Source organism: Pseudophryne corroboree, chromosome 3 (genome assembly GCF_028390025.1).
Source record: "Pseudophryne corroboree isolate aPseCor3 chromosome 3, aPseCor3.hap2, whole genome shotgun sequence".
In the NCBI taxonomy this organism is placed as follows: domain Eukaryota; kingdom Metazoa; phylum Chordata; class Amphibia; order Anura; family Myobatrachidae; genus Pseudophryne; species Pseudophryne corroboree.
In genome coordinates, this window is record NC_086446.1 from 224808583 (window position 1) to 224827836 (window position 19254).

General features: G+C 44.1%; 1 protein-coding gene across 3 annotated transcripts in view; it reads left to right on the plus strand.

Annotated features, from left to right (window-relative positions):
- The window catches only part of LOC135055153 (poly(ADP-ribose) glycohydrolase-like), a 344454-nt gene that overhangs the window by 155429 nt on the left and 169771 nt on the right, over positions 1–19254 (plus strand). For all 3 annotated transcript variants that reach the window (XM_063958859.1, XM_063958860.1, XM_063958861.1), the window contains 2 exons: positions 17234–17313; positions 17398–17458. In XM_063958859.1, the coding sequence (XP_063814929.1) occupies positions 17234–17313; positions 17398–17458 (141 nt within the window). The remainder of the gene's footprint in view (positions 1–17233; positions 17314–17397; positions 17459–19254) is intronic.

Consider the following 19254-nt stretch of genomic DNA (forward strand, 5'->3'; position numbering starts at 1 on the left):
GTGGGGGAGGGCGCGAATGGCGGTGAGGGGGATGCTGGAGCAGTGAGGGAACAAGAGAGGAGCCTGTGCGGGGGAGCGGCCTAGGGGTGCCGCAAATGGGGGTGAGGGGGATGCTGGAGCAGTGAGGGAATGAGAGAGGAGCAAGGGATGGGGAGGGGGAGGGGAGTGCCATGGGTGGGGGACTGGAGCAGAGAGGGAACAAGAGAGGATAAGGTGCCTACACGGGCAGGGGGCACTGTGACAGGCCACGTACTGGCATGTTCTGGCTATGACTGGGAACCATGCAGCCTAGTCCGCACCTACACAGGCAGGGGGCAATGTGACCGGCCACATTTCGGCTATGACAGGGCACCATGCAGCCCAGTCCCGGCCTACGAGACACATGATGCCATCACCCTCCCTCACCTGAGCAAGCACACCGGCCGCTCCGATACCGCTCCCCCTCCCCGAGCCTGTGCCTCAGCCGTGCTCTACAGCCGTGCTCCGTCACCTCCTGCCAGCCCGCAGCCGTTCACCTGCCGCCTCAGATCACCGCACTCCAGCTCCACCACCCATCTAGTGCCACTCAGGCACAGCACCTCCTGTCTGAATGGTGAGTGTCATGAGGGTCCTGACCACATGCCAAACTGCAGCAGGTAGGGAGGGGGTCTCCTTCTAGTCAGCTGCTGTGCCGGTGACAGGAGGCAGCGGTTCGTCAGTGGCATGGCCAGAGACAACTGGAGCCGGCACAATGTATTGGAGCCTGCACAGATTCCAAGATGCCCTAGGCAATTGCCTGTTGGCTAGGGCCGGCTCTGGGCAGAGCACACGGTGGAGACTGACAACTAGCGTCCAGCAGAGAGGGAGCCAGTTCAGCTCTACGGTGCTGGCGGCGGCCAATCGGGGTGTATGCGGATGGTGTGCCCACAGCACAAGTGTGCTGTGTGCTAAGCACCATCCATCCACACTTAGTTGCGGCCCTGGGGTCAACGTTTCGGTACACCTTATTTACCTTTTCCAACACAAATGCAGGTACATCATGTCCTGCAATGCTGCTGAAAGCAGTGGGAGTTAATTCCATTTTGTGTATTCAGTATTGAGCATGAGGATTTAATAAAGTTATAGATTTTGCTGCTCCGCACAGTTACAGTTCCTGGAGCTGGTACAATGCATTACTTGGTAATAAAATGTCAAATTGATTTATAGGCGTGGCTCAGGCAGCCAAATGTAATGCTTCCTAAAACAACTTGTAAATTTGATTAGATCATATTAATAGTAATAGAAATTTATGGAAGGATTTTTGGAAAACTGTGCACAGTATTTGTTTTTCCAAGGGTGGGAAAGTGTTATTTATCAACAGTCTTTTACATCTGAAATGCTCTGCAATGCAGATGAGAGAGACTGTCTGATTTACATGCTTGTCCAGTATCCAGTGAGCTGTAGAATTCAATTGACAGAAGAGATTTCACAGATTGAGCAAAAATTGTAAGTGACATCCTACTGGACTATAATTAACATGTTGAGATCAAGTTGATATACTGTATGGCTCCAAAAAGTCTGGGGGGAATGTATCTTTGATTGTAATTGTTAAGCAAGCCTTTAATCATTCATTCAGGTAATAACTGAAGAATTCACTTTGGTAACCTGTGTTTTTCAACTATTACAGAGCTAGGACATTCTTGGGGCAGGGTTGCCAACTTTCTGGTTGCCCCCTCCGGGAGAGGACAGCCCGTTTGGCGCAACAGGTGGTGGGGAGGGCCAGGGTGGTGCAGCATAGGGCCGTAATGGGGGCGTGGCTACATATTGAAAGCAGCACAATGGCAGTGGCAGTTTTGTCATTGCTGCCATGCCCATGCTATACAATGGCAATATTACAAACATTGTACAGTGGGGCTATGATGATGTGATTCAGGGAAAAATGCGTCATCAAGTCCCCCTGGCCTGCCCACTTGTAAGAGGGCAGATGAGGAGTGTGTGTGTGTGTGGGGGGGGGGGGGGGGAGGCTGTGGTGCTTTGGAAGACTTGCCAACTTTTCCGGGGGGCCGGGATTGGCACCCAATTTTTGGTGAAGGGTGAAGAGTGGAGAGAAATATATTTCTTTGCGCCTGCAATCTAGGCGAGATGGAGTTAAGCAATGCAGTATTGGGGCTATAAATGGAAGATTAGTCTGATGCTTACCTTTTGAAACATGGAGGATGTGGGGCTGCAGACTGTAGCCCAGGCAGCACAGGTTTTAAAAGTTAGTCACAGGGGAAGGAAGGTGCAGAGAGGACGAGATGTGAGAGGTGATGGGAGAGCAAAAAGCATTGCTGAGAAATTCCTACTAACACACAAAAAAAATCCCTTTGCTTGATTTTTATTCATTTCTTTTGGCAGTTGGACACCACGAAAACGCAATTGCAAACTAAACATAAAATTATGTTGTAGCAAATGTTAAGGGAGGATGATAATATGATCTCCGGTGCTATGTAGCGATTTGGGCCACTTCATGGAATGGTTTGCCAGATGCTGAGCAATATACACCTAGTGTCAGTGTATAACATCTGTGCCAGGTGTGGGCTGCGATGCTACTAGTAATGTCACTTCCCCATTGTCAGATGTTAGATTATGAAGGCTGATCCCCCAAGCTAATGGGGAAACAGGTTCAGAGATCAGTACGAGATCCCAGCGGACAGGAGTCCGACAGCCGGGATCCTGACGGCGAGCGCAGTGTGTTCCCTCGTGGGCTCGCTGCGCTCACCGCACTTCAAGCCCGGAGGTGACTTTTGGTCGTCACAGGTTTCTATTCCTCTCCGGGTGGTGGTGTGGACCACCACCCATGAGGGGTATCCAGCCAGAGTCCTGACCGCCTGTATTTCAGTTGGTGTTGTAATTCTGGCGTCGGTATCCTGACCGCCGGGATTCCCGACAAGCGGTCAATTGACTGTCTCCCCAGGTTCAAACTCAGACTGTCACCCTACTAGCGAGGGAGGAGTGACTAAGATCTGATTTCACAATCATTAGGATTGGAGAACCCAGTCCGCAAGGTGGGTGGGCATATCAGTGTTTACCTGTGGATGGGGTGGGTAGGAACACCCACCCTAATTACCAAATTTGAATAGTAGGTTGCAATTGTTGTTCCTGTGTCACCAACTTTGTGGAAGTGATCAGTAAAAAATCTACCTTCTCCACCAGCCATGGTGTGGGGATGTAGTTATGTGACGGGTGGTCTCTACCTCCCCCTACATCCCAACCACTTACAATCCCGACAGACGGCATGCCGACTAGCAGGTACTATGGCCACTCGTGGGTGTCCATGACACCCACAGAGTGGGAATATAACCTGTGGCAAGTGCAGCGAACCCACAAGGGGCTTGTTGCACTTGCCCCCCCTTTCCTTGCCGGCGCTGCTGCTGGGAGCCTGTTGTCGGTATGGTGACTGGCGGTCTCCTGACCGCTGGTCACGAATACCCAACCCATGGTGTGTTGTGTTTTATTCTGTTGGGTTCAGAGGGATCATCTGAAAGGAAATTCAAAAATTCAACCAGAGCGCAGGCTCAAGTGAAGCCCTCACACCTAATTGGCTTATCAGTTTTGTGAACTGAAACAGTTGAAAAAAGTTTACAAAATAGCAAATATATGTAGGGCTGCTTATAAGACTATTAACGAGCATTCCCATTACATGACTTCTAGTGCATTTATAGGAAACAGCTTCTATTAATAGCATTCAGAAATGTGTTTGTTTTTACCATGGGAGTTACAATGCTTTCTATTTACTGTTTTGAAGGCTAATTAGAAAGTACTGCAGGGAGCCAATAGGACGTTTGTAATTGTATTCTTCTATTTTGCACATTTCTGTATAGTTTTCGAACTCTCTCATCATATACATGTTTTTCTTAATTGTTATCATTATTTTGCAATGTCTCTGATAGCATCTGAGAAGCTAGTGACACTTTTCTAACTTCTACATCACTTTGGTAATAACATGAGGGAGGCTGAGGTGAACAATACAGGAAAAGGCTCCTTGATAATTCTTTCAGACATAAGACCCGGGAAATATGCGAGTATGACCCAGGTCTATCAACCCGGGAATTTCCCAGGTCTCAGACTGAGTTCCCCATTCACACCACACCAAAAGCCTAGGAAATTCCCAGGAAAGATGCATTCACACTAAACCTGGGTCTGCCTTGGAATTTGATATGTATTTAAAGGGGACGCTTTCATGTGTGTTATTTAGCCTTTAATATTTGTTAATGGCAAATTTGTGGTTTTATTTCCTACTTAAATCCATTGTGTTTTGAAGCTTTGCTACTTACAGGATCATTTTTTTTATTACTAAGATGCTCCCACTCACATTCCCCCTCCCACACCCAGCTATCAGTCAGAATTACCATTCCTCAGTTTCAGGTCTGTCCTTCTCATGTGTGACCTTCCAGTAAGTATACAGTATTTGCATAGTTTGCTATGTAATAGTGTAAACTTAGCTGGGTTATGTTATAGTCATTGACCAAACAGCCAATCAGACACTTTTCTTCTAACCTGGGTCTAAAAACCCAGGATGGATGCATTCACACTAGAGGCGACCCGGGTCGCACCCGGGAAAAGTTATCCGGTCTATAGGTCTACAGTAAAAAAGGTCTACAGTCCGTAGGTAGACCACTAATGGTAGACATGCATTAGGCCGACATGGTAAAAAATTTGACGGGGTCAAAAGGTCCACATGTAAAAGGTAGACAGTTCAAAAGGTTGACCGGGTTGAAAGGTCGACAGAGTAAAAAATCGACATGACAATAGTCGACACATAAATGGTAGACAAGTTTTTTTATTTTTTTCACCTTATCCATACTTTACCATCCATGTGGATTACGATTGATAATAGTAACTTGTTTCCAAAGCGCAGTGGTAGTGAAGCGAGGCACCTTGCTCGAAGTTAGCGAGCTGTGGGAGGGGACGTGGTAGACCAATGTAGCTTGTTTGTTGCAGAAGAGTGACAAAACACTCAGCAAAACAAAAAAAAAATAGTTTTATCTGTTCTGTGTTGACCATTTTCATGTCAACCTTTTGACTCTTATGACCTTTTCTACTATCTACCTGTTCAATGTCGAACAAATGTTTGACCATGCATGTTATTATTATTATTATTATTATCCTTTATTTATTTGGCGCCACAAGGGTTGCGCAGCGCCCAATTACAGAGTACATATGCACATAATCAAAACAGGAAGACAGTGACTTACAGTTGAAGACAATATAGGACAAGTACAGGGTAACTAAGCATAACTACACTAGTAAATGACAGAGATAAGTTCCAAGGTGGCCACAAAACTGCGGGATTTGGGCAGTTGAGGATTATTAAAGGAAGAAAAGAATAAGCACATGAAGGAAGAGGGCCCTACTCGTGAAAGCTTACTGTCAAAGTCGAAAAATATTGCAGTACACACACCAAGTACAAACTACACACAGATGGCCTCCGTGCGCGTACTTATTCTGCCGTGCGTGCACATATCCGCAATTTGTGTATGGTCACTCCCGCGGTCCTGCGCATTAGTGCGTGGTATGGGTATTTACGGTAGAGTTTGTGAACGCATGGAAAGCCATCAAAACACATTACATATTTAATCCAAATAGTGCACATTTTACACATAGCCTCCCTGCACCACAGCAGCAAGTTACAGCAGTTTAAATGGTAACAGAACAAAGGGATTCACCTTTACAGGATAGGAGGAGACAGAACAAGGTTATAAGGTGGTGTTTGGTATCCAGCCATAGGGTATTGTAAGGGTAATATTCCGGTGTTGGTTTGAAGAAGATCGCATGTTTCTGCGAATAGTTATGTGCAGGAGCAGAATATAGATATAAACTGTATTTACTGTACATTATGTATGCGGCGGGAATCCAGAGGAGACCACCAACAAGAGCAGTTGGAACAGACATCGCCCACCTATTCAAACCAACCTATGACCTCTCCTGTACTGTAAATGACCATCCCTGTGTCCAATGGACAAAGAGATTACAGTATCCATTGTGTTAGGTTTTGAAAGATTTGTATAAAGAGAGCCTGCTGCAGGCCTGGTCAGACACAAGACTCACAAAGTTATCTATCAGATGACTAAGGACCAGGCTGGGTAGCGCGGCGAATCCAATCACGTATGTACCATTGACTGTAACCATTATTCTGTTGTATTGTATTGTATATATTGTAACCCCTTTCAGTAATAATATGCTGTGGTGTCGGAACCCAGTAGTTAAATTACAATCTGGTGTCGTGTCTTCCTTTCCCTGCCAAGGTTTAAAGTGTATTATTATCGCATTGCCTAGCTGTTAAGGGTTTGCGGTGTATCTCTGGGTGTGTACGCGCTGTGTGTACTTTGTACCGTCAGCACAGCGTTTGTGCGCAAAGTCCGTACGCAGTACGGGACTCTTTACGCTAACAGTGTAAAGAGTACGTAGAGTGTGTATTAAGTATAGCGGCCGCAGCGGCTCCATGGTAAAGTGTATTTAAAGTGTGTTTAAGGTATAGCTTTTCATTCCTGTATATAAATCAGCATTATCAGATTGGGGGCTCCGTCAGGGATTCCACATACTCACAGCGTAACAGGTCACAGCAGACTTAATCTATCAGCAAAAGGGTGGACAGAAAGTATCCTATGTAACCTTTTCTTGGTCGGTGGATACACTAAAAACCCTGTGTGCTGATTAGATGACGTCTGCTCTGTTTGGTTTGTAGAGATGCTGGTAGAACCCGTAAAGTAAACAGGAAAAAAGTTATTTAAAAATCTGTGAATTTTTTTGGCGCCAAAAGCGTACACAACAAAAGGCACCCATACCCTTTGTATACCCTCTCACATTGTAGCCATAAGACTCAAACTGTTAGATTCATTTAGATCTGTGTGAAACCGGTTACATTTTGTTGCTATATAGTTAAAACTAAAATAAATGTTTAAGGAAGAAAGTGTAAAGCACAAACGCAGTCTGGCCTGATTGTAAAGGTTTATACAGAAAGAAACTGTGTTGTGTTAAGTGAACGATTATAGTTAGTATTGCTCACATTTATAGAAGTTGTGTGATTTGTTTTATTGCGTACGCACATTGGTACACGTGGTACGGAAAGTGAAAACGTGCACGTGGCGCAAGGCCGCACACGTGGCATAGAGGTACGCACGGTTGCGTAATTACGCAAGCTTGCGAAGGGGTTGTGTGCGCCTAATAAAACCACACAGTAGTTCGTTTAGTTTAAAGGTGGGACAGTAGCCACGCTACAATAGCACAAAACTGGCCGGTTTCTAAAGCAGATTAGTATAAAAACATTTTTTTTAAATTGCCTCTGGGGTAAAGCTGCCAACCTGAAAGAATCCAAATTTTCTTTACAGAAAAACAAAGTGTATTTGAGTGAGCGAACGTAGGAGTGAGTGGATATTTGAACCCAGGGAATTCGGGATTCCGTCGTGTGGTACATCAAGTAAGAGGAGGCTTGGTGGCGTGAAGTGCCTGACTCACGTTAGTATAAGGTTTAATACACAAATCGTGAGGTGATTTGCAAAGGAGCGTGATAGTGCATAAGTATTGCGAAGTATTGAAGTAAAAAGGTTTTTGTATTACACTCCAGGCTGAGGGCCACAGTTTGTACATTGACCCGTGGTTGTACGGCAGATAGGTAACAAGTACCTATACACTGTGCAATTGGACCACGCATTTGTGGGTGCGATATATACAGCGCAACTTGATACCCCTTTACCAACTTTTGCGTAAAATCGCAGTATCATTAGCGCTGTGTAAAGCATACGCAAACGTGATTTGTGTATAAGTGTATAGGGAGTTTTCGCTGGTCTCTCTCAGGAAAATTTCAAGCGGTGTATATTCACTGGAATAGGTAAGTCACTCCTAAACACTTCCAGTGAATAGAAACCAGATAGGGGCCTCACTGGGTTCACGGTGGTCACTATTGGAGTGAGTCGTGGTACTCAGCAGAGAAGTAGTGGGTGAAAGTGCTCTAAGAACTTTCACCATCTATTCGTATTGTGCATTGGGGATTGCGTAAAAAGGAAAAAGTCTGCGATCGGATCCAGTTGCACAATCGGTGGATGTTTCGTAGCCAGGGTTCAGGTTGAAGAGCCGCGGCCCAAGGGGTCAGCGAGGTTTGTTATGTGTGGTAAATATGGATCACACACAGAAGACTTTTTGTCTGAATGGGTACGTATGACAGACAAAGATAGGGTACCATTCCCTAGGGTGGGCAGCTTTGAACCAGAGGTATTACAGAACTTAAGGATAAGGATATGTCTGATAAAATCCAAGAAACAAAGGATTAGACATACAGATTGTTTAAATGTATGGCAACAGTAGGGGGATGTGCAAAGGGAATTAGCTCGCGCAGCAGGTTCCAAACCTAGCGGGAAAACAATGGCGACCGCACGACCACCACCATATATTGTGGGGGAGAAAGTGGCTACAGACAATGGTACATTGGTACAGGATAGGAGAGTAATTGATAAATGTACTAACGCTAACCCTTGCCAGTTGTATCCCATTTTAAATTTTCCATAGGACTGCGAGCAGGAAGATAAGCCCAGCACGATATCGGCACTCTCTCTAGCAGCCACCATACAGGACACTCAGGTGGGCACGACCCAACCAACAAGAGCAGTAGTCAGGCCCCCTGACGGAGGGATAAGTGAGGTCGTGTCCACAGGTAAGTACGGTACCATACATTATGCAGAGACAATAGCTCCCCACATTCTAGAATCAAACCAGAATGATGTAATTGAATTAAATCCTGTCAGGGTGATTGCAGTCCCCAATGGGAAGACTGACGCTCAGGGAGTCACTCCCATCAGGAACATTGCCATGCACGGTCCCTGGTCCCGAGCAGGGTTAAGGTCAATTATGTCAGAATTTCCCGATCCCAGAAAAGATCTAGTCGCATGCCAGAGGTTCATTTAAGAGTTAGGTAACGCCAACGAACCCACAAACAAAGATTGTCGAACAGTGCTACGGGTATGTTTACCCTCAAATATTGACCCCGTAAAATTCATAACTGATTGTAAGTTAGACGCAGAAGTACCTCTCACTGATGAATACAATCAGGAGAATGTACTGCAAATCAATCTGCAATTAGGAGTATATTTCCCTACTGTTGTCAAATGGAATAAAATCTTTTCCATAAGACAAAAGGAAGGTGAAATGGCATCCGAATATTTCCATCGAGCACTGCAGGAAATGTCTAGATACACTGGAATCGAGGACATAAAAGATAATGCACATCACAGGGAGGTAGCTGTTACTGTATTAATGGACGGGTTAAAAGAGGCATTAAGAGCAAGGGTACAGACCTCTCTACCAAACTGGAGAGGTATCTCGGTGGCTGCATTGAGAGAGTCCGCTATCGAGCACGACAGGAACATCAGTAAGCACAGGGAGTCTCAGGGGGAAAAGCTGATGACAGTGAATATAGATGCACTTACCAAAAAGCCATATCAACCGAAACCCCAGACCCCTGATGGTAAGTCACGTATAGTAACATGCTATGCTTGTCACCAGGTAGGACATTACTCGAGGGAATGTAAGAATAAAGGTACACATAATGTATACCGACCCCCTAGACCAGGAAATTAACCACACTACAATTCACATAATTGGACCACTTAGGAGAAATTACGAGCCACATGCAGGGGAAACAAGGAGGTACCCGCCAAGAAGAGACTGGCAGACCTCCGAAAATTCTCTGCTACCCCCCTCACATATCATAGCTGCCAATATGCTGTGGGAGAGTCCCAATACACAATAGGGGTTAGGCCACACCTGTAGCCTGCAGTCAGTGAAGTTGATTGCTAGCCTTGGTAGTGAACCTGAGGTAACGGTTGATGTAGCTGGTGTACCATTACCTTTTCTCGTAGATACAGGGGCGGCCAGGTCAGTGTTAAATTCAACGATAGGTATAAAAACCAAGGGTAAAACAATTTTGCCAATGGAAGTAACAGGAACTGTGCAACAATACCCTTTGAGTAGACCGGCAGAGATTATGATAGGGCATTTACAAACCAAACATTCTTTTCTGCTGGCTGCATCAGCTCTGACTAATCTACTCGGCAGAGATTTATTGTGTAAAATGCGGTGTGTCATATACTGTACTCCTGAGGGTGTCTTCTTGGATATACCTGGGAACCACACTCAAGAAGTACAAGATATACTAGACACCCCTCAAAGACTAATGTTGCATTCTACTGTTATAGACAAGCATCCATCATAGGTAGAGGAAATGATCTCACAAATACCGGGTTCCCTTTGGACCAAAGATGGACAAGACACTGGATTGACGGCGAATGTAGCTCCAGTAGTAGTACAAGTAAAAGATGGTAGGATAGCTCAAAAAATCCCTCAGTATCCTCTGAAGCCAGAGGTAGAATTAGGAGTGTACCCTGTCATAGAGCGGCTGCTACAGCAGGGCATCCTAGTCAGGACGTCCAGCACCGCCAATAGTCCCATCTTCCCTGTGAAAAAGAGTGGGGGGAGGGGTTATAGGCTAGTGCAGGATCTAAGGGGGATAAACAAGATAGTTGAGAGCCAATTCCCCGTAGTTCCCAATCCAGCAGTCATCCTCATGCAAATTCCCTCTACGGCAAAATTTTTCACTGTCATTGACCTCTGTTCTGCTTTCTTTTCTGTCCCTCTTCACCCTGACAGCCAATACCTTTTTGCTTTTACATACAGGGGAGTACAGTACGAAGGGAAAAGGGCCCTAATTTGCACACCTTAATTAGGTAGTGAGGTGCTACTCTGCTTGAGACTTAGTAGTGCACTGTCTCACACTAGCTCAACCTGTAGTAACCAGAGGTACTTAGCATATTCCTGGCCAGGGCTATGAGCTTACCCACCGCATCAAGGTAGCCTCTCATTGGGTAAGTCCCTAACACTAACTATAGGGGTTCAGGTCTGGGGGGCAGGACACCCCAGAGCCACCCAGCCAGACAACCCCAGGGCATCGCAGGAGTGATAAAAAAAATATAGGGTTAAAGAGGTAGGAGCAGCTGCTGCTGCTGCATGTGTGAATAATGTGAGGAGTAAAAGAAAATTATGTGAAGGTGTTACATATATATAAAACAAACTATAAGTGACATGGAGTGATGAAATAGTGTTAAATTGCGATGCCCCAGGGACACCCAGCCACGGCAGGCACAGGGAGCCCCGCACCCCAGAGAATTCCCCCCATTATGGACTGCCATATTAAACAGAATGTAGGAGTCTTACCTCAGTGTGCTCATTCCAAATGTAAAGGCTAGAGTGTTGGACTAATTAAAATCAGAGGGGTGGGTGGGGCATGGTGCTAAATTAGGGTGAAGGTGTCTCCTACCTTCAAAAATGTATGAATACATCAGTTACAGAGGGAAAAGGGCCCTAATTTGCACACCTTAATTAGGTAGTGAGGTGCTACTCTGCTTGAGACTTAGTAGTGTATACAGAGGGAAAAGGTAGCAGGTGCACTATCTCACACTAGCTCCTACCATTGACTGTAGCCATTATTCTGTTGTATTGTATTGTATTGTATTGTATATATTGTAACCCCCTTTCAGTAATAATATGCTGTGGTGTCGGAACCCAGCACTTAAATTACAATCTGGTGTCGTGTCTTCCTTTCCCTGCTAAGGTTTAAAGTGTATTATTATTGCATTGCATAGCTGTTAAGGGTTTGCAGTGTATCTCTGGGTGTGTACGCGCTGTGTGTACTTTGTACCATCAGCGCGGCATTTGTGCGCAAAGTCCGTACACTGAACTCCCACTTCAACTGCAAGATATCGTCCATCTTACGCGTAAAGAGTACGTAGAGTGTGTATTAAGTATAGCGGCCGCAGCGGCTCCATGGTAAAGTGTATTTAAAGTGTGTTTAAGGTATAGCTTTTCATTCCTGTATATAAAACAGCATTATCATTACATTCTAAGGGGAGGGGTGGACAAACAGGGGTGACACAGATGGGGTACATAGAGAGCGTGGAACAGAGGGTTAGGATGAGATTTGGCTGGGTTTGGTAAAGAAGTGGGTCTTAAGAGCCCGTTTGAAGTTTTGTAGAGAGGTGGAGAGTCTGAGGGGGAGAAGTAAAGAATTCCAGAGAAAGGGAGCAGCACGTGAAAAATCTTGGAGATAGGAGTGGGAGGTAGTAATGAGAAGACATGTCTATCATTAGTGGTAGACCTATTGACTGTAGACCTTTTTAGTGTAGATCTAACAATCCACACCCCCGGGAAAAACCCTGGTAGAGAGTAGGTTCGTGGACCTGGGACTTTGACGGGTCCATGCATGTTCACGGGCAAAAAAACTGTTTTTTGCTGTATGTCTGAAGGGGTATAATTGACAGCATGATGTATATAACTTATTTGATAATGCATATCTGTCCACATATCACTGATTGTTTCAGCACTACATGATTTATTTATAAATAGTTTACAAATATACTGTAGCCTTTAGTGTTTGATTGTTTGGCATGTTTGTAAATTTCCATCAGAAACTACAGTATATTCACTAATGACCTGAAACTGTACAACTGATATCCCATGGACATCTAGAAATATTTAATGCCGATGCCTGTTTTGGTTCTTTACTAATACTGTACAATAAATCCACAGACATTTTTTAATGTTAAAATACATATATTTTTTGGTAGTGGATGAAGTAATATTTAATGCACAGGTTCTCAAACCCAGTCCTCAGGACCCCAAATAGGTCACTGACTCTCAAAAACACAAATTAAATAATTATTTTTTATCTGTGGATGTTTTAAATTGTGTTGGTGAGTAATGAATACACCTGTGCAACATGCCGGATGACCTGGAAATGTGAATTGCTTGAGGTCCTGAGGACCGAGTTGAGAACCACTAATTTAAAGGTTAAAGGAACTTGAAAAGAGAAGTCTATTTCTATATTTACTGCCCATGTTTTTTTTTTTTGTATGGTGATTTTTTACATACCTACTCTAAACCTCTTAAATCTATCATCAGAAACATTATAATATGCTGCAGCATAATCTTAATTTCCCTTGGATACATCACTGTATCCATTCTGTAATTTTTGCCAGTTTTCCCTGCTGGTGTCTTTTAGAACAAAGGTTCTAAACTCCATTCCTCAAATACTACCAATAATACCCCTTTTCCACCAACTTCAAAATCCCAGGTTTTTGCATTTGAACTTGCAAAACAGGATTTTGGATAGTGTAAATGCAAACTACTCGGGACCAACTCCCCAGTCTCCGACCCTGCTCCCGACCAGGGTCACAGAGCTGAGACCCGGGAAATTGCCAGGTTGATAAAGCCTGCATTTCCCGGGTTGCAGGGGTGTATGCCATGTTTTGTGGATTTCTTTAATCATGCACAGGGGAGGTGATCTATATTGCAGGGTCAGTCTCTATCCCAACTGCTTCTGCAGACAGAAATCCTGACCTGTTGGGGAAACCTGGGGATTACGATTCAAAACTATTGATTTAGATCAGGCCTGGCCAGTTTGTGGCTCTCCAGTTGTTGTGAAACTACAAGCCCCAGCACACCCTCCCACTGATCAGCTGGTAAAGCATGCTGAGAGCATCTTGATTATTATTGCAGTGCTTCTGTCTGAGAAAGGGTTATCCCACCGTCAGAATCAAAACACAGCCTGTTATTATATATATTGAGCTAAACTCGAAGGCTTCTAAACCTTTGTACTGCCTGCACTACAGCATTCTGCAGGCCTAAATATCTATTAAAAGATCTGATTTGATTAGCACTGATCCCCTAAAAGTTGGAACACGGAGGATAAACAGTCTCTTCTTTGGCTGGCAGTTGGGATGCCTGCATCTGTCTTCCTGTTAAATTATAGCATGGGTATGTGGCAGCTTGACAGTAGCTCTTACAAAATAAAGAAATAAATATGAAAGAAACCTGACTCACTGGAGGAAAAATCTCTCCTGCAAGTAATTTGTCAGTGACTTAATTTCAGAAAAAGCCTCGCCTTGCTGCTCAGTTTATTTATCAATGTCCTGTAATTGGAAATATTCGGAACATTTGAATTTCTTCATTCACGTCTCCAGCTGAGCAGATGTGTGCACACATCTAATTGTCAGGGGATGGGAGGGGGAGTGTATTCTGCCAATAGAATACAACTAACAGTAAGTAGATAACTTTAGGCTACTGTGTATACATTCTTAATTTCATTTGATATGTGCTGTAGAAACAGTTATTTATAGTGTCCAACTGTTTTGAAGCGTGTCAAACATACTGAAATAGAACAAGTGCATTTCACAAGCTACACTCCAGTGGAAATTAGGCGCATGCTCTCCATCGATGCAGTCACAGTGTGTTGTAATTACACAATTCCTTGGCTTAAACTAATTGGTCTAATGGCAGTGGGTGTGTAGCCACACAAAGATAGGGTCTCAGGGTGCCTTTTATTTCATGTTTAAAACCATGTTTAAGCGCCATAAAAGCCTTGCATATGCAGCATATGAATTATACACGTACCACTGGAGCGCAGGGCAGATTTTCAGTGGCTGCTAGCTGCGTTCTGGGAGGTAAAACAATTGTTTATGTCAGATACTGTTCTTGCGGAATCCATAATGTATGTAAGAAAGGCGTCCTATAGTTTTTGCCATGTTGCTTGCTGCAAACAGTAATTCAACAAATAAATAGATACAATAAATTGTAGCACCACCATTATGTTTTTTTTATTTATTTTCTGCTGTTTTTCCAAATAAGACCACCTCCAATATGTATGTGCCGAAAATTCCATTACTCACAGGAACATTCAAACTTTGATCAATGGTTCTATGGAGGGGACACTGGTAAAATTGTCTAGTGGAGCCTACAGTAGTTCAAGTGAGATGCAAAAAGTACTTCACTTGCTGAACAGGGTCTTTGATTACATGGGAAAACAATGTCCTTGGAGAAATTCTATATAAACATCTAAATAAAAAAAATAAAAAGTCAGGCATTTATAAGGTTAGACACCTGTGTCAGAAGAATGATGAATTTACACCTTTGTCTTTGCATATTTTGTTTAAGCCACCTACATGCAACATTATCATTTACAAGTCAGTAATTCCTGGATAGAATTATTTCCCTGTATACATTTGTGTGGCGTTATATGTAATAGCTTATTGGGAGATATGGTAATTACGTCTCTATTTTTCTTTAAAGCTGAATATTGAAATTGAAGTATGAAGTTACCATGTAATTAATTTAGATATATTCATTCACATTTGGTGCCTGATGTAAAGCAACCAGCCTTTCTCCCTGTCTGTACGCTGTCTGAAGAGGGGGAAGAGGGGAAAGGGGGGTTGGCATCGCCCACCCTCCAACATACCCAGGCCCAGGTAAAGAGTATCCACTCCCCACCCCACTGCATGCACACAAGCAACTGTGGAACCAGCGCATGCACACAAACACTGGCTTTTCAGGTTGCATCGGTTGCAGCCCCTAGAAGCCAGGTAGGGCTGGCAGAAAGTTCAGGGAGTACACAAGGTCGACATGGTCAAAAAGTCGACAGGATCAGTAGGTCGACAGTGAAAAGGTAGACACCTGAAAAGGACGACATTGCATGTCTTGCTTTGCTCTATTCCAAACTGTAGTCCTCGTGGATGGTAAAGTATAAAAAAGTAAAAACATTTGATTAAAAAAAATTATTGTGCCGATCATTGCCATGTCGCCTATTTGAACTTGTCGCCCTTTTGTACCCGTCGACCTAATGCATGTCAACCTATTGACCTTATTACTGTCGACCTATCATCCAGAAACCATATTAATAAAAAAAAATAGCTCCCATGAGTACATTAAGTTGAGGTTCAGTCAGCATTAAATTATACAAGCCATTCAATGTGTTGGGAGCAGTACAATAAAGCACTGGCCCAATTGCTAGTAGACTTTGCTGACAAGAATGCCTTTAGTTCCTCTTCCCTCCAGGATAATTGCATCACAAGCAAAAAGCAGCAGCTTGCTTATACCATTCTTGTCATTTGGACTACTAATTTCCAGCATTGCAGGTCACAATTTAAAGATTAATGCTGTTCTCAATTTTTTTGTCCAACTGTTTCGATTTTCTTTCTGACAGCTTTCATTCCAGCTCCTCGTTCTCTGGCCTCCTACTGCTACTAATTCCCCCTGCTCAGCAAAGTATATCTCAGCAAGCCCGCAAACAGCTGAGAGTTGTATTTGTATAGATATATGAGGAGCAGTCACTTTTTACTTAGTAATCACACTCAGCCACTTACAATTAACATTATCACATTTTTTACCCCATCCATTCTGCACATGACCAAAAATGTGCAATTCCTATGGAGGTCTCAAACACCATTTTTAAATTATATCTTATGCTTTCAAGTAGTTTTCATTACGGGTACAGACTTTTATTGTTTATCATTTTCCCTTTTAATTTGTACTTAACCATCCAAACAATCGAACTGTGGGTACATGAGTAATTAAGTAATAGTAAATTGATCACAAGCTTTGTATCCTGTAGCCCAAAGTGATTTTTTCCTCTATTGTTTGAAACCATTGTAAAGACATACTGGCTTTTTATGTTACTGTGTTTGGATGATGCTTTTATTTCCTACTAAAATCCTGGGGCAAACTTTAGTTCTAATGCATGTCACCATTAATGTGTTGGGTTAATCTTGCTTTAGGCTTAAACACATAATGTGGACTACATATTGTTATTACAAGGGAGCATTACTGTTTGGTTTAGTTTGTTCCCCACAAATGGCCTGCAGGTCCTAAAAGAAAATACAGTGCACAAATAGCTTTCATTTGACGATGTCTGTTCTCCCTACTGGGGATGTGCAGTCTACTGTCAGTAAGTCTATAATTGGCACACTCTCTGCATTACATGTTTATTTGGGGTCTGATATTATGGCTTTTTTCTCATAGGAAGGATTTTCATATGTAACCGTGTTTAATGATAACATCCAATGGGGATCCGGTCATGTTGACGCTGGGATACCGCCCGCTTACCAGCCCGACAGTCGGCATGCCGACTGACAGGGACTATTCCCTCTCATGGGTGTCCAGGACACCCATAGAGTGGGGATAGAACCTGTGGGGAGCGCAGCGAGCCACTGAGCCTACAGCGTGGCGAGGGCTTTGTTGCGCTCACCCCCCCTGCCGACATTCTGCTGCCTGGGATGTCGGGGTCTGTATGCTGAACACCGGGATCCCCAGCACCGGTCTCCCAGCCCCAACCCCATCCAATGTTAACAGAATAATATGTTCATTGTCCGGCTACAATTTTTTTTAGCACAAATAAGACTCATACTTTTGATTTCAGATTGTATGAAGGAAGAAGTCCAAAGAAAGCAGAAAAGCTGAAAACATTATTCTATTACTTTCGGAGAGTCACAGAGAGAGGTGAGTTTGGTTCTCCAATCCTAGAAAAGTATTGGCAAGTATTTCATTTTGTATATTTACATTTGCTATTGCTTTCTTTATCAGCGCCTACAGGTTTGGTGACATTCACAAGGCAAAGCCTCAATCGGTTTCCTGAGTGGGAGAAGTAAGTGGTTTCCTTTTCTATTTGCATGTGTTTATATAGGCCTCCATCCTTAGTTGAAATGTTTGGAGGACTGTCATCATGGCAGCCAGCATCCAGTCACTAAAGTTAGTACATCTCAGTATGCCCATCTGTAGAGTACTAATAACCACTTAACTGACTATTTTTTCCCAGATAAACGGTCAGAAAATTTCTTTTTTTTATAATGTAAATACATTTAGAATGTATTTTGTTAAATATATTTCAATATTTTATTTAAAAAGAATATACCTAAAGGTGGTGTTTTGCACACTCCCCACCATATCCATAGGCCACGATTGTAAAATCACTAGTAGATATAGCCCTCACCATCGCAGAAGATCTCCAGCATTATAACCCCCCACCCTAGTGGTAATAGATCTGTGACTGGACACGTCTCACTGCCCGTGTCAAGCGATCACAGATTTGAATTGGGTCTCACAGGACCTGGGCCAATAGGGGATTCCCTCTTACTGTCAGTAACCGCCTGTTGCTGACTCCACCCACAAGGTCCTACCACCCTGGAACCATTGATTTAAACTCATGTTTCTGCCACTGGTACCTGATACAGCTCGCTGCTGTGTATGCTATGGTGCACTGCTGTCACACCTTCTTGTTGGCAACCACTGGTTCCCCACTGGTCGCTCACTATGGACCAGGCCCTGCATGGTAGCTGGTAGAAGGCAGAGCTTAGACACACTGGCTCAGCCCAGAACAACCGGAGAACGGAATTGCATTTGTTGCGTTCCTGTTGATCGCAAAATGGAAGGCAGTCGTCTTGATGGCAAGATATTTATTGCTCAAATAGTCTTAATTTTTTTTTCCCCCTTTTGCAAGGGGAATACAGCATACAGATGTTCACAGCAGCAATAACACTTCATGATGTCACAGAAGGTATACACACAATACCACAGGGGGTAGTGTGGTCTTTTTAACCAATCTTGGTATCTTACAAAACATAAATAAATAAATAAATACATATTCCATTTCAAAAGAGTAAAACAACTGGATAAAGCAATTCCCTGCTTCCCTTCCATATATCACTAAGTCTTCATGAATATCTTACCACAGGAGACTGCAAAATACTGTACAGGCACATCACCTGGATTGAGTACACTGGCCAACAGGGGTGCCACAACATTATATGGTTGGGGGGGGGGGGGGGGGCGTGGAAAAAAACATTTGGCGCTCCCCCAACAATTACACCTAAACCCCCCCCCCCACACACACACACACACACAGAGACTCCAGTCCCACTTTGGTAAGTCTGCTGCTGCTGCGTCCTGCCCCATGTCCTGTGTCCTGGCCGGCTCTTCATACAAATGCATTACTGGGAGGAGGCGGAGATGTCCCAGCAGGCTCAGCCAGGGCACGCCTCCTCCCAATAATGCATTTGTGTGAAGAGCCGACCAGCACACAGGACGTGCGGCAGCACGCAGCAGCGGCAGACTTTCCAAAGTGACACTGGAGTCTCGGCGGTGATCTGCCGGTAAGTTCTCCCCCTCCCCAGCGCCTGCGCCTCTGTCATGTTTGACGGGAGCATGCTCCCCCTTGCCCTCCCCCATATCCCTATCCCCCCCACCCACACACACACATACACACACACACACACACACACACACACACACACACACACACACACACACACACACACACACAGATTCCGATGCCCCTGCTGGCCAATATCAAAAGTTTTGTCATTCACCAGATCTTCTGCTAGCATCCCATTTCCTAGTCACATAGGATAGTGATTCCTTATCTAGTACAGTCAACTAAGTGCA